A 15,367-nucleotide genomic window follows, 5' to 3' on the forward strand; every position below is an offset into this window, starting at 1 on the left:
ACTTAGTGTTTTTGTAAAGAAACTGTAGGTACTGTAGTGAAATGGAGACAAACGATTCATTTCCCCAACTCCAGGAGACATGCTGTGGATTAGGTATCAGTGAAGCTAAGGCACAGACCATGGCTTAGTTTGACTGTTCAGTCTAAATTCCCAGTGTTGTAGAAGGTAACAGCCAGCCGGAAGCCTGGTCTGTGTAGAACCAATGTTCTTGTGACACAGGAGGCCATGGCCAGAAGCATGGAGAGTCGCAGTCACCACTACATCCTGGAGCCTGTGTGCGCATCTGCCCTCCTGAAAAGAAACTGCTGCAAGGAGCCCCTGAGGTCCCGGCACAGCCCGAGGATCGAATGTGATATTCAGCTGGAGACCATTCCCTTGAAGCTGTCCCAGGTACATTTTCCTCCCAGAGGCTCAGACCCACTGCTGGGAGCCAGATAACGGAAACCCGCCTGTAACAGTGTCCTCAGCATTGTTTCTCTCCAGGCCAGAGTATGATAGGTGCAAATTCAGGTGCACCACATGGTGAATTGGGTTCATGTCCACCTCATTTTGGTTTTGATTTGGTGTTATTAATTTTTTGTGACAGGGTTTCCCTGTATAGCTTCAGCCTATGCTGGCACTCTGTAGATCAGGCTTCACCTGCCTCTGCTTCCAGAGTGCTGGGCGCTGGGCTAAAGGCATGCACCACCAACGCCAGGCTTGATTTGGTTAAGGGCTGAGCAAAGAACATAGGAGAACTAAGTAGCCACAGAGCGTGCCTCATGCCAATGCTTTGGTCACTGATTTCACCTCAGCGGAGTGAGGTGTTCTTGTTAGATGTAGGTCTTGACTGAGCCAAAGAACCAATTCCATCGTCATCTAGTGTCTCTTACTCTCTCACAAAGCTGCAGTACCGGCAGATCATGGGATTCCTCAAGGAGCTGGAGCGGAAGGAGAGGCAGGTGAAATTCCGGAAGTGGAAACCAAAAGTGGCCGTGTCCAAGAAGTAAGGGCACCTCTGCATGTTACCCATAATGCACTTTACAGCAGCATGGTTTCCTTACACAGAGAGGAAACATGCCTCCCCATCCTTCACTTGTGACTGCAGAGAAAAGGGCAGCTGGGTTAACTTTGGTAGAGTTTGTTAGGTTTTAAAATGTGTGAATGTGTTAACCTATGAGGAAATAGAAATAATATCTGTGACAAAAGGGGCGTGAAGTGTCTGTTGTCATTATTGCTTATCTCTGTTGAGGTAAGATCCACCCTTAGATCAAGAGTAGTGAAACTCAAAAGATCCTTGGTGTCTCTTAGCAAGCAGATCGCCGTTGCTTGGGGACATTTTGTGTGGGGACATTCTCTACTGTACTCTTCAAACTTCCTTTTCTGTGTCCTCCAGTCTGTTGGGTCCACATTATGTAGGTTGTGCTCTCTGACTTCAAGAGCAAGCATCAGTCCTCTTTGTTAGAAATATATTTTAATTTAAATTACGTGTGTGTGTGTGTGTGTGTGTGTGTGTGTGTGTGTGTGTGTGTGTGTGTGATTGTGCATGTGTGTGAGTGCAGGAGCCCACAGAGGCTGGAAGAGGACATCGGGTGGGAAGTAGAATTAACTGAACTCTGGTCCTCCATAAGGACAGCATGTTTTATTTGTTTGTGTGTTTATTTTTATGTAGCCCTGGATGTTCTGGAACTCACTATTTAGATCAGGCTGAGTTCAGACCCAGGTCTGCCTCCCTTGTGCCACCATACCTAGCCTCGGTATGTGTTCTTAGTTACTGCCATCTTTCCTGCCCCATAAACCCTCTTTTCATGTTACAGCGATACACGTGACCAGTCTGACATGCAAACCGTTTTAAAGATCTCAGGTGCTTCTATGCATGTCCTTAGAAACTCAGTTAAATCTGTAGTGGTCAAGTCTGTGGTGACTGTCTCAAGATGGTGCTTGCTGTACCGCCAGCAGCAATGTCCTCCTGGGGAAGGACTGCTCTGGGTGAGGCGTGTTGGTTACCTGCCGCAGTGTCATTGACACAGTGTAATTCAGTGGTCTTTTTGGTGGCAGATTTACTCTTCTACATTTTAATTTGTTTAATGTTAAAATAGACCCAAGACAGAGACTAAGGGCTGATACAAGAAATGTCTCAGGAGTAAGCAGTGTTGTGGGGTTGTCCTGGGCCAAGAGCATCACAGTGTTTTTTATTCAGAAGAGTAACACATTGTCACGGATTGTTGCAGCTGCCGAGAATGGTGGTATTTTGCCTTGAACGCTAACTTGTATGAGATCAGAGAGCAGAGGAAGTGTTGGACCTGGGATTTCCTGTTGCATCGTGCCCGAGATGCTGTGTTTTACACGGAAAGATACTTCAACAAGTTAAAAGGAGGCATGCTGTCTGCGGATGAAAAGGTGAGTGGGCTGCTTGCTTATTATGTTTTCTTGGTTTGTTTGTTTGGTTTTGAGACAGCATTGCATGTGTCCCAGGCTGTCCTCATACTCTATGTAGCTGAGGCTGGTTTTGAACTCCTAATCCTTCTGCTTCTATTTCTGTAGTCCTAGGATTACAGGCATGAGCCACCAGTCTTAGCTAAGAATATTTTCTCCCAGGCTGAATAAAAGCTGAGTCTGTGAAGATACAAAGTTCCTTACTGGAGGCACAGTTTTATAGGCTAGTGTTGGGCTCAGTAGAGTGGGGGCTTCCTTGAAATGTGTGAGCCTCATCTCAGCCAGAAGTGTTTTCCTCCTCCATCCCCACACCCCCTCCCTGAGAAGAGCCATCAGGTAGGCGGAAGCAGAAATGGCCACGACCCTGGCAGACCCCTCCTGTACAGTATGCATTTCTATGCAAGCAGTTCAGGGCGACTTTCATGGGATCACCAGCGTCTCTTCCAGTCTTGCACCTAGTCTAAGTGTTAGTTGGTCTGTAACTAATTTCTGTGGACTTTGACCTACATTTTCTATAATCCTAGTTGACTTGCTTGATTTGGGGTGGTAGAAGTGAAGCCCAAGTAAGTGACAGGCGAGAAGGCTGGCCTTGGCTGAGTCTTTTGTAGGCTGGATACCTAGAAGCAGCCCTGCGGATTCCTGTCCTGGCCCCACCCCTTCCTGGATCTGTTTTCCTTCCTCCCCCAGGGAAAGGGAAGGAGTGGGGCTGCTTTGCCCCTTAACTGTTTAGCCTTTGTGAGTGGCTGTACTTTGGCTCAGGTTATTTCTAACGGATTGTTCCTCTAGTTGACCTTTATAAGCAAAAAGGAACGGTTCTTCACTGGACGGTCCCTAGGAGCCATGCTTACACCCTGAGTTCTCACCCATCAACCAGCATGCTGAGGCCATGGCCCTCACTCGCCTGTGGCTGTCTCCAGCAGTGCCTGACATGGCTCCTGACAATGGGCACCTTGTGAAAAGGGTAGATCACATCTGATATTTGTCCTGATTGCTTTTCTTGAAGGCAAAGTCAGGGCACTACAAGGGAGAATCTGAATCAGTGCTGAGGTGTCCAAGTAGCGGCAGCTCCGCAAGCTCTGGGCACATGCTCAGGGTGCTCTTCTAAAGTTAGCAAATAAGGCGTTGTTTAGGATGGGTGATTTTACATTCTTAAAAAAAGGGACACAATAGCTGACATGCCGTTTACTGACTAGTGTGTAGAAATGACCACACCGTCACTCACTGTACATATGAAAGAGCTGGCGCCAGATCACACACACCGTGAGATCTGGGCCTGCAGGTTCCTCTTGGAAGGTGGGGACAGTGAAGGGTAACGTGGCTTGTGACTGTGTCAGTGCTGTGCAGAGCAGGCTGCCTGGCAGCCACCCCCTGAAGCAAAGTGTGTTCTCATTGCTCTGCCGGCTTCCACTAGTTCTAGGGGTTTTTTGAGAACAAGTAACCTCTGCTGGATTGTAGGGGAAACCCTGTAAGCCAGAGACAGGGTGTGAGTGGTCACTGACTCTCAGCCTTCAGGGGGTGTTGGGGCTAGTGACTGATGAGGGTGCTGACTTCCTACAGCTCTGCAGTGTTCGGGTTTCATTTTGTCCCAAACAGGAGGAGATGTGTCGGATTGAGGAGGAACAGAGCTTTGAGGAATTGAAGATTCTGCGAGAACTGGTTCATGACCGATTTTATAAACAGGAGGAGCTCGCAGAGGTGAGGAGTCTGTTGAGGAGGGGCCGTTCGGGCCCAGTGCACTCTGAGCCCTTCGGAATCAATATGCGTGCGTTTCTGTCGGACGCATGGCAATGGCAACCTCTGGCCCATCACAGCCCATATCTGCCTCTTTGTGATTACACAGAGTCTTCGAGAGCCTCAGTTTGATTCTCCAGGAGCCTCACCTGGTGACCCAGACGCCAGCGGAGGCAGCGGGATGCTGCAGTACCTGCAGTCCTGGTTTCCAGGGTGGGGAGGCTGGTACGGACAGCAGAGCCCTGAAGGGAAAGTGGTGGAAGGACTGTCAGCCGAGTCACATGAGCACTGGACCCCTGAAGAGATCTTGGGTATGTTGGGAGTCTGTCTGCACCCTCTCTCTCAGCCAGAGTGAAGGGTTAGATGCTAAATGTCATCCTGATCTTTGTGCAACAGTTTGAGAGATCATTTCTAGACTTAACCAAGGGAGATGACATTTGGACAGCCGTTTGTTACTTAGAGGTAGAGGGAGGACACTCCATGGCTGTGGTTGTTTGTACATTATTCCATAGACATGAGTGACAGCCATTGTCAGAGAACTAAATCTGAGCTTGTTCACAAACTCACTCTGAGGCTTGATTCCATCCTAGTGGCCCACTGTAGTCCTGTGCTGTCAGTGCGAAACCATAGAAACAAGGGACTATTTAAGTTAAATTGCATTAGCCACATTGGCCACATGTATCCTGCTGCCTGGTAGCCACATGTGGGTAGTAGCCACTGTCCTGTAGTCACCATGTCTTTGGGTTCTTGCCTGAAGAAGGCAAACCTGGTTCAGCGGCATCATCTCCGTCAGGGCGCCTGCTCTTTGATCTCCATGTTTTCTCTTAAGCTCGTTCTCCCTTACTGTCTAGGCACTGAGGAATTTTTTGACCCCACTGTGGATGCCTCGTGTATGAACACCTACACAAAGCGAGATCATGTCTTTGCCAAACTGAATGTGCAGCTCCAGCGAGGGACCGTGACTCTCCTGCACAAGGAACAGGGTGCTGCTCATGCCAGTGAGAGCGCGTTCATGCAGCTTGAGTTCTCAGGTACTGCACAGAGCCAGCTCTGCCCATCTCTAGTGCAGCACACTGTCTGTTTTCATCACCGGTGGCAGTTAGAGTCTGTGAGAAAGTAGGGGCTGGAGAGATGTCTCAGAGGCTGAGTGCACACTGCTCTTACAGAGTTTGGTCCCTAACACCCTTGTCATGATGGCCCCAAGGGATTTGTCTTAGTTAGGTTTCTATTGCTGTGATGAAACACTGTGACCAAAAGCCACTAGGGGAGGAATGGATGGTCATCTCAGGACTCAAGACAGGAACCTGAGGCGGGAACTGAAGCAGAGGCCATGGGGGAACTTTGCTTGCTAGCTTGTTCCTTCTGGCTTTCTCAGTCTGCTTTCTTATACACCCAGGCACTCTTGGGGGGTCTAGGACCTAGGTGCCCAGGGCTGGCATCATCCACAAGTGGACTGGGCATGTGTGTGTTTGTGTGTGTGTTCAAATTGCATGGAAAATTTACTTCCTAGTGTCAAATAGTTCTCTGTAAAATATAATCACTATTTCTAGACATAAAACACCTTAAGCCTTAAGTCATAATACCATCTCCTGTTTATTTTTTATAGATGTCAAACTTCTAGCAGAGTCTCTTCCTCGAAGAAACTCCTCCTTGCTTTTAGTCCGGTTGGGTGGACTGTTCCTCCGAGACCTGGCTACGGAAGGAACCATGTTTCCTCTCCTGGTCTTCCCTAATCCGGTATGTCCTGCGTTGGCGTGGCTAGCACACGTGGGTGTCAGTGTGTCCTGCAGGGGCCTGACTAACACATGTGGGTGTCACTGTGTATTGCAGAGGTGTGATGAGCACACCTGGGTGGTGGTATATCACTCGTGCCTGTTTTAGGAAATCAGAAGTCCCGTTAACTGGATTGATTTTGACATCTGATCTTTGGAGACAGGGTGGAACTAGGATACAGGACCTTGGTTGACTTTGTTAGAGAGGAAATGTTGGTGACCTATGTGGCTCTGCCTCTTCCCTCCCCATGCTGTAGCCACTATGGAAGTGACTGTCTGCCTGGGAATAGTGCCAGAACACCCTTGCTCTCTGCATTCCATGGCTAATACTTGAGTCTTTCCCATGTCTACCATCTGTACTCAGGACTGACTGTTAATGTGAAGTCTAACCTTTCTAGGAGTCTAAAAGAGAATTGTCTTAAGTCCTTTATTTTTGTTCAGTTTTATGTGTAATATCCCTTACTAGCTTTGGGTTCTTCAGTCCTATTAAGTTGTCAAAGACATAGTCTAAGCTGAATATTTACCCATTTACTCTGTTTGTACTTCTTTTTTAATGTTTTTAGAGAGTGACAGAGGGTGGACTCAAGTTTAAAAACTTACAAATACTTAAAAATCACTTGGCAGTTCATTAGATGCACTGGGAACCACATAGCATGGATGCGGTAAAACTCAGCGTAAAGGAGTGCAAAGGGGTCGTGTGTGCAAAGAGGGAGCAAGGTGTGCAAGGTGAAGGGCAGTGCACTATTCCTCTAGCCCACTGAAGCGTCTGTTTCTGTGTTAATAGCAGAAAGAAGTTGGCAGAGTCTCACAGTCTTTTGGTCTTCAAACTTCATCAGCGGACAGAAGTGATCAATACCCTGGTAAATTTTCATATGTTCTTAAACCTAATCCTTACAAGAAATCATTATTACTGATCGGTAGACTTTGATTTCTATTCTGTGCATAGTGGCTTGCTAGGTAGATCCAGGTTGTGCAAGGAGTCAGCCTGGCACTCTCCAGCTGGGACTGTGTTCCTCTGGTGTCACTAGGGTAGCTTTGCAAGGCTCCTGTGCTTTGGTTTGCATTATTAAAACAAATACAGTAGCCTAGCCATCATGATTCCTATTAAAAATTAGAGTCAGGCCTCATTAGACTTTATTTTAAAAATCTACATAATTGTGAACTGATTAGAAAGAATTTAGAAAATGTCTTTTTTCCCAGAATGCTTTGTGGACTTGTGTGGGTATGGTGGTTGTTTTTGCTGTGTTCTACTCTTTCGTTCTCTCCTTTAGCTGCAGACCCAGACAATCCAGTCTTTGAGATGCTCTATGAGAGGAACCCAGTGCACAGCCAGTTTGAGAGGCGGCTGCATGTCAGCACGAGGCCCTTGAACATCATCTACAACCCACAGGCCATTAAAAAAGTGGCAGACTTTTTCTACAAGGGAAAGGTTCATACCTCAGGTTAACTTTTTTTGTTTGTTTGATCCTATGTTACCTTTGGAAAAAAAAATCTTCTTTTGGGTCATTGCTGGTGCTCTGGACAAGGTTGTAAGGCATTTAGATGACCTGGTATTGCAGCAAAAGCTGCAGAATAAGTGACAGGATTGTGTGTGGACACTGAGTCGGTGTCCTTTGCCAGTGTCCTTCCCATGTCCCTGCAGGATGCTTCATCCAAGGGCAGCAGTTTCTTTGGCCAGCCAGGATGTTTTAGCTTGATGGACTGATGTGGAATGTTCAATGATTTCTTTTAGATAGCAGCATCTGTTTTTCTTTTGTTTTTCACTTGACTTAGACTGTAGGGCTCTAAGTATCATTGTTGGTCACTTTATGTTTCCCAAGGAGGCTGAGGTGGTTAGAGAAGTGAGCTCACCGACAGGGAGGCTTGTGAAACAGTAACGTTTACTCTGTGTGCATCTTTCCTTCTTGCTCACTTTGATGTTATTTTTTTTGACAGTTGTGAGGCTTTCATATAAACAATAGCTGTGTGTGACCGAGCTGACATTTTCCCCTCAATACAATAGTCTGCAGTTTGGAGTTTTCAGAAATGTTTCTAGGGACTCTAATAAGTTAGGCGCCCTTCCCTCATGTACCTCCAAGCCCTTAAGGCTGTCCACCGTTCCCTCTTGCCTTCTCCTGGCTGTCGGATGGTGGACCATTTCAGAGTAATGAGCTGTTTTTGGCTGGGCAGTGGCGCACGCACGCCTTTAATCCCAGCACTTGGGAGGCAGAGGCAGATGGATCTGAGTTTGAGGCCAGCCTGGTCTACAGAGCTAGTTCCAGGACAACCAGGGCTACACAGAGAAACCCTGTTCAAAAAAACAAAACAAAACAAAGAAAAGAAGACCTGTTTTTGTCATTGATTCTGGGTGAGAGCAGAGTGATGGCTTTTTTATTGGCCTAGCTACTTGCAAGTTCTGACGTCTTGTGCCTTTCCAATCTTGCAGGTTTTGGTTATCAGTCTGAGCTTGAGTTGAGGGTAGCTGAAGCAGCTCGAAGACAATATAACAAGCTGAAGATGCAGACGAAGGCTGAGATCCGCCAGACTCTTGACCGGTTGCTTGTGGGAGATTTTATTGTAAGTAGCCTTGTGTGAGTGATTCTGTTTGGGGATAGGAGAGGTGACTATGATTCCTGACAAGTTTAGGTAGACTTGCTCGTATCAGTTATGCCAGCTAGGTAAGGAAATCCATAGTTATATCTAGCTAACAAGCAGCCCATGTCTTTCCCATTAGTGGTTAAATTAAGGAAATGAACAGTGTTGACCAACCAGATCATGTTTTCCTTGCTCTGAGGGCACTTTCTAGGCTTGCCTGGGTGCTTCTCCAGACCTAATCTGCTGGTAGTTCCCAGAAGAACCTTCCTCTTACTGTTATCAAAGGGTATTCAGTAGAACAGCGTTCCACTTGTGGGGTGACTTTGTGTGGCTAGAGAGAGCCAAGAAGCTGCTGAATTGTCCAGAAAGGGAGTTTCTGACCATGTGTGTGGTAGTGCACTGCCCAGGCATGGCAATAGATGGCGCTGTTAGACAAGTGTGGCTCTGTGACACCCCTCCCTCCCCATAGAACCAGTTGTGGATAGAAGGTTGGCAGAAATGTTCCAAGTCAAATGCCTAAAGACTTGTTGTGGTGGGGGTAGGGAGGTGGGGAATTAGTCTTGTTTTTCTGTGGGGTGTGTGTGTGTTTCAGCATCAATATAGTTATCAGTGCCTTCCTGTTACCTTCAAAAAAAAAAAAAAGAGGGTTCTTTCTTTTTTTCTCTAATTTTTACTACATTTTTTTGCCTATAATGTATTTTGATATATTCTTCCCCTCCCCCAACTCCTCTCAGATCTGCCCACGTCCCTACCCATCCAACTTCATGTTATTTCTGTCTCAAAACAAAGTAAACCCAAACAAACATGAAAATTAAAATAAACAACCCAATAAGACAAGACAAAGCAAAGCAAGCACACACACACCATGGAGTCTGCTTTGTGTCGGCTCACTGCTCTTGGGCGTGGACTACCGTGGAGTGGGTGATGTAGTCCGTGATGCTCCCCTAGAGAAAACTGATTCCCTGTTCCCAGCAAGCATCAGTCGAAAGACAGCTTCCTGGTCAGGGGGTGGGAAGGCTCAGCAATGGGCTTGTCTGGTTTCTACCTGTGCAGGCAGGTCTGGTGGGCACTGTCACAGTCTCTGTGTGTTCCTATGTCGGGTAGTCCGTCGTGCCTGGAAGTCTGCCTCCTTGCAGTCACCCGCCACTTCTTTCTCTCTCAGTGTTTCTTCTGCTTCCTCCTCCACATAGGTCCTGGAGTCTTTGGGGAGGGGTTTGGTGGAGACATCTTCTCTAGGGTTGGATGCTCCAAAGTCTCTCACTTCTTGCACTGTCCTGTTGTGGGTCTCAGTGCTAGTTACCGTCTATGCAGTGCAGTGTGACATTAGGTGTCATTGCTGTGTTCCTCTAGCAGAATCCCTTCGCCTTTACCACATACATGTAATTACAGCCAGTTTTAATCAGAAAGAACAATTATATTACAAATACTAGAATGTATATTTCCCTCAAGATACTTTAGCATGAAAACTTATTTATCTATTTATTTAGGCTTTTCGAGATAAGATTTCTCTGTGGACAGCCTGTCCTTTGTACTCACAGAGATCCACCTCCCTCTGCCTCCCAAGTGGCGCGATTAAAGGAGTGTGCCACATGTCTGGTGAAAGTTTATGGTTACCTGTGTCTATAAATAAATAAAAGTATTCTGATTTCAACGTTAGTTTGTATTTCATGATTTCTATGATGCTTTGAAGTCTTAAGCCCTCTTACCCTATGGATCATCAGTTAGTACAAACAACTCCTCAATTTAGTAATTTGCTAACTTTTTCTCTCTATTTCACACATCAGCCTGTGGTAATGTTGCCAGCCAACAAGTGTAAGTGTCTTGTGTTGCAGTCCTGAGGACTGGCATCCTGGCTGGGGTTTCGGGAATGTTTAGAAACTTCCCGAAAGCTGCTTAGCAGTCACAGTTAGCAGTGATAAAATGGAGTAGCCCAGGCTAGCCTTGAACTTTGGTCCTCCTGCCTCCTGAGTTCTGGGGTTACAGCTCGCTTACAGCTGAGTTTTATTTTGCCTTTACAGGAGGAAAGTAAGCGGTGGACTGTTCGGCTAGACATTTCTGCCCCTCAGGTGATATTTCCGGATGATTTCACCTTCAAGAATCCTGTGCTGGTTGTTGTGGATCTTGGAAGAATGCTGCTGACCAACACCCAAGGTAGAGTGTCAGTGTGAGGTGGCAAAGATCTGTCTCTGCGTTGTAAAGCTGGGCAGGGCAGGGTTTTCATAACTTTTTTAAACTCTAAAGTTTGGGGTTTAGAGAGGTGCTTAGTGGTTAAGAGCACTTGCTGCTTTTACAGAGGACCTGGCTTCAGTTCCCAGCACCCACATGGTAGCTTACAGCCTTCCTTAATTCTAGTTTCAGGGGGTCCTACATTCTCTTCTGACTTCTCTGGGTACCAGGCATGTATGTGGCGCACAGACACGCACTCGGGCAAAAATGGGAAAAAAACCAAATAAAACCCTCAAGTGCAAAGTCCACTAACCCATCCCTTTGCTGCCTGCTCTTTAGGCTGCTACGGTCCCTCTCTCTCCCTCTCTCTCTCTCCCTCCCTCCCTCCCTGCCTCCCTCCCTCCCTTTCTTACTGTTTTTCTTTTTTTTTATTTTAAAAATTTATTTATTTATTACGTATACAACATTCTGCTTCCATGTATATCTGCACACCAGAAGAGGGCACCAGATCTCATAAGGGATGATTGTGAGCCACCATGTGATTGCTGGGAATTGAACTCAGGACCTCTGGAAGAGCAGCCAGTGCTCTTAACCTCTGAGCCATCTCTCCAGCCCTCTTATTGTTTTTCAAGACAGGGTTTTTCTCTGTAGCTTTGGTTCCTGTCCTGGAACTCACTTTGTAGACCAAGCTGGCCTCGAACTCACAGAGCTCCTCCTGCCTCTGGAATGCTGGCATGCGCCACCATGTCAGGCTCATGCGTTGCTTTAGTAATAAGGAGATAAAACTCACACTGCAAAATGTGCGGTTCAGCCAGGCTGAATCTAAACCCAATGGTAGTCTCTTAACACCTCTTCCCTGGCAACCAACCTTGATCTGTTTTTCTTCTCTTTTCTTTTTTTTGCTTATATATTTGTCTGTTCTAAACATTTCATGCTTGTGGAATATTTGAACACATTGCCTTTCATGTCTGCCTTTTTAATTTGAGTACTTTCAAGGTTCATCCATGTTGGTGTGTATGTGTTATCACATTCCTTTTTATGGCTTTCTAGTCCCTTAATGGATATACCAGGTTTTATTTATCTGCTCTTTGGTTAGGAAACATTTGCAACAGCCCCACCCTCGCACCCTGCTGTTTGAGTAACCCGCTGCCTATAGTCAGGTCATGTGTTTGTGGAAGCATATATTTTCAGTTCTCTTACATGCTCTCCCTGGAGTGGGGGGTGCTGGACCATGTGGGAGCCTTATGCTAACATCTCTAGGGACAGGGTTACTTTCCTGAGGAGTGGCTTATGTGCCCCCTGGTTTCTCCACATCCTTCTTGTCACTTGTTACCCGACCATTTGATGGCAGCCGTCTTGGGATTGTGAAGGAGTATCTCACTGTGGCTTTCTCTGTCTTTCTATGTGACATTGTATATCTTACTACACATTTCCTAATGCTTAGTGTTAGAGATAGAAAGTTAGCTTTTTATTTTTAAAATGTTATTTACTTATGATTATATGTATGTGTGGGCATGCATATCATTGCACATGTGGCACTAGGGACAATGTTGTGCTGTTGGTTTTCTCCTTCCACCTTTATGTGCCAGATAAGGATTTTCTATAGAACAAGAACAGAAGAGAAAGAAACACTACGACAAAGGGAGACGTGTGTAAGTTTGGAGAGTGCCATAAGAGAGTTGTGTCAGCAGCCCTGCCAGTGACAGGCACAAAGACTGTCAGTAGCTGGTGGCCTTAGCATCTCATTATTTAGGCCTGGTAGGCCTGGAACTTACTATGTAGAAAGGCTGACCTTCGACTAAAGAGGAGTGATCTCTGCCTTCCTGTGCCTCTGAAGTACTGAAATATTTCTTATGATAGAGTTCTCATATATGTATGTCTACAACTTGTTGAGATTCTTTTTTTTTTTTTTTTTTGAGACAGGGTTTCTCTGTGGCTTTGGAGGTTGTCCTGACATTCGCTCTGTAGACCAGGCTGGCCTTAAACTCACAGAGATCCACCTGCTTCTGCCTCCTTAGTGCTGGGATTAAAGGCATGTGCTACCAATGCCCAATGAGATTCTTTTTAAAATTTATTTTTTAATATATATGTGTATGAGTTTATATGTACCATATGTGTGCAGGACCCTGAAGAGGCCAGAAGAGGGCATCTGTTTCTTTGGAACTGGAGTTACAGGTGGTCATGAGCAGCCGTGTGGTTGCTCAGGTGCCCCTGAGCTCCGGAGCTGTCTCTTCATCCCTCCTTATTGTCATATGGCAAGGAGGGAGGGAAGACATAGTAGAGATTTTACTTACTGTCTTTTCATTTTCTCTTCTTAGAAGACTCTAGGAGGAAAAGTGGAGATGGGTCCGCTTCTGAAGAGAATCAGTTCAGTGACGATGAGTATAAGACTCCACTTGCCACACCTCCCAGCACCCCACCTCCAGAGACCACCAGCAGCAATGGGGAGAAAACACCGCCCTTTTCCGGAGTGGAATTCAGTGAGGAGCAGCTTCAGGCTCATCTGATGAGCACACAGATGTACGAGAGGTACTCCTTGACGTTCATGGACCTCCAGGTCATGGTGGGGCGCGTGAGAGACAACTGGAAGCGTGTGCAGGACATTGATGTGGGGCCAACACATGTGGTGGAGAAGTTCAATGTCCACTTACAGTTAGAACGCCGGCTGATTTACACGTCAGACCCCAAGTACCCTGGGGCTGTGCTGTCAGGCAACTTACCAGACTTAAAAATCCACGTCAATGAAGACAAGATATCTGCTCTAAAGAACTGTTTTGCTCTCCTCACCACACCCGAAATGAAACCCCCTGACACCCAGATCAGAGAGAAGATTTTCCCCCAGGAAGGACCGAGGGGAAGCTTGCAGGACTCAGTAATGAACTTGACCCAGAGCATTGTGATGCTGGAGCAGCACACACGGGAGGTGCTGGTGGAGTCGCAGCTCCTCCTAGCGGAATTCAAGGTGAACTGCATGCAGCTTGGTGTGGAGAGCAGTGGCCGCTACATCTCCGTCCTCAAAGTGTTTGGCACCAACGCCCACTTTGTGAAGAGGCCGTATGATGCTGAGGTCTCCTTGACTGTTCATGGGTTGCTCCTGGTGGACACCATGCAGACTTATGGTGCTGATTTTGACCTTTTGATGGCTTCACACAAGAACCTGAGTTTTGATATTCCCACAGGAAGCCTCCGGGATAGCAGGGCACAGTCTCCTGTCCCTGGACCTAATGTGGCCTTCCTAACTGACATGGCAGCCCTCAACAACCAAACGGCCACTAGTGTTTCCCTGGAGAAAATCCTCACCAAAGAACAAGAGTCCCTCATTAAACTGGAGTATCAGTTTGTGAGTTCAGAGTGCCCGTCCATGAACTTGGACAGCACACTGCAGGTGATTTCCCTGCAGGTAAATAACTTGGACATCATCTTAAACCCAGAGACAATTGTGGAGCTCATTGGCTTTCTTCAGAAATCCTTCCCTAAGGAGAAGGATGACATGAGCCCTCAGCCTCTGATGACGGACCTTGAAAGAAACTTCCAAGAACAGGGCACGATGCAGTCGACTTACGAGCAGAACACCGAGGTCGCCGTGGAGATCCACAGACTCAACCTCCTGCTGCTTCGGACAGTGGGGATGGCCGACGGGGAGAGGCAGGGCAGGAAAATCGCAACGGCCAGCATTGGAGGCACCAAAGTGAACGTGTCGATGGGCAGCTCATTTGACATGAGCGGTTCTCTTGGCTGTTTGCAGCTCATGGATCTGACACAAGAGAACGTGAAGAACCAGTATGTGGTCAGCATTGGGAACTCCGTGGGCTACGAGAACATTGTCAGCGACATTGGCTATTTTGAAAGCGTTTTCGTCAGGATGGAAGATGCAGCCCTGACGGAAGCTTTGGGCTTCACGTTTGCCGAGAAATCAAAGCAGGAGTGTTTCCTGAACCTGAAGATGGCGTCCTTGCATTATAACCACTCTGCTAAATTCTTGAAGGAGCTGACGCTGTCCATGGATGAGCTGGAAGAGAATTTTCGCAGTATGTTGAAAAGTGCCGCCACCAAAGTCACCACAGTATTAGCCACGAAGACTGCTGAGTACAGCGAGATGGTGTCGCTCTTTGAAACCCCGAAGAAGACCCGGGAACCCTTTGTCTTGGAGGAGAGCGAAATCTATGGGTTTGGTCTTCCTTCCCCTCGATCGGACACTGTGAAGCTCATCTTGAACATAAACATTGAGTCTCCAGTTGTCTCTATCCCTCGGAGGCCTGGGAGCCCCGAGCTGCTGGTGGGACACTTGGGACAGATATTCATCCAGAATTTTGTGGCAGGAGATGACGAATCCAGAAGTGACCGGCTGCAGGTGGAAATCAAAGACATTAAACTCTATTCTTTGAATTGCACTCAGCTGGCAGGCAGAGACAGTGCTGGGCCTGAAGTCACCCGGACGTTTTGCCCGCCCTCTGGGTCTGCCAGTGCCACCAGTCAGGAGGAGGCTCACTTCACACGACATGATTTCTTTGAATCTTTGCATAGAGGCCAAGGTGAGAGGCAGTATGGGTAAAGGTTCTCAACCCAGCTGCTGTGTATGTGTCCTTGAAAACAATACAGCCCCTCTTAGGGTTATCTCTGGGTAAGGTGTGAAAAGTCATAGTGGTGTTTTAACAGCATCGAGTCTCTCTTTGGACAAACTAAGAATGTACCTTTAGTCCCAGCACTTG

General features: G+C 47.0%; 1 protein-coding gene across 8 annotated transcripts in view; it reads left to right on the plus strand.

The window, feature by feature from the left end:
• Vps13d (vacuolar protein sorting 13 homolog D) overlaps nt 1-15,367 on the plus strand; it is a 227,793-nt gene that overhangs the window by 21,685 nt on the left and 190,741 nt on the right. For 5 of the 8 annotated variants that reach the window (XR_003481832.2, XM_027398154.2, XM_027398160.2 and 2 more), the window contains 12 exons: nt 220-390; nt 885-985; nt 2,211-2,379; nt 4,009-4,110; nt 4,256-4,457; nt 4,998-5,177; nt 5,753-5,883; nt 6,703-6,778; nt 7,190-7,360; nt 8,344-8,474; nt 10,511-10,643; nt 12,977-15,190. Coding sequence is in view for 7 of the 8 variants with exons in the window: in XM_027398154.2 (XP_027253955.1) it covers nt 220-390; nt 885-985; nt 2,211-2,379; nt 4,009-4,110; nt 4,256-4,457; nt 4,998-5,177; nt 5,753-5,883; nt 6,703-6,778; nt 7,190-7,360; nt 8,344-8,474; nt 10,511-10,643; nt 12,977-15,190 (3,781 nt within the window). In the remaining variant the exon portion in view is untranslated. Of the gene's footprint in view, nt 1-219; nt 391-884; nt 986-2,210; nt 2,380-4,008; nt 4,111-4,255; nt 4,458-4,997; nt 5,178-5,752; nt 5,884-6,702; nt 6,779-7,189; nt 7,361-8,343; nt 8,475-10,510; nt 10,644-12,976; nt 15,191-15,367 lie in introns of those variants that run through there. The other 3 variants (XM_027398156.2, XM_027398157.2, XM_027398161.2) reach the window with 3 other exon arrangements.

This window comes from Cricetulus griseus, chromosome 2, assembly GCF_003668045.3.
Source record: "Cricetulus griseus strain 17A/GY chromosome 2, alternate assembly CriGri-PICRH-1.0, whole genome shotgun sequence".
Classification (NCBI taxonomy): Eukaryota; Metazoa; Chordata; class Mammalia; order Rodentia; family Cricetidae; genus Cricetulus; species Cricetulus griseus.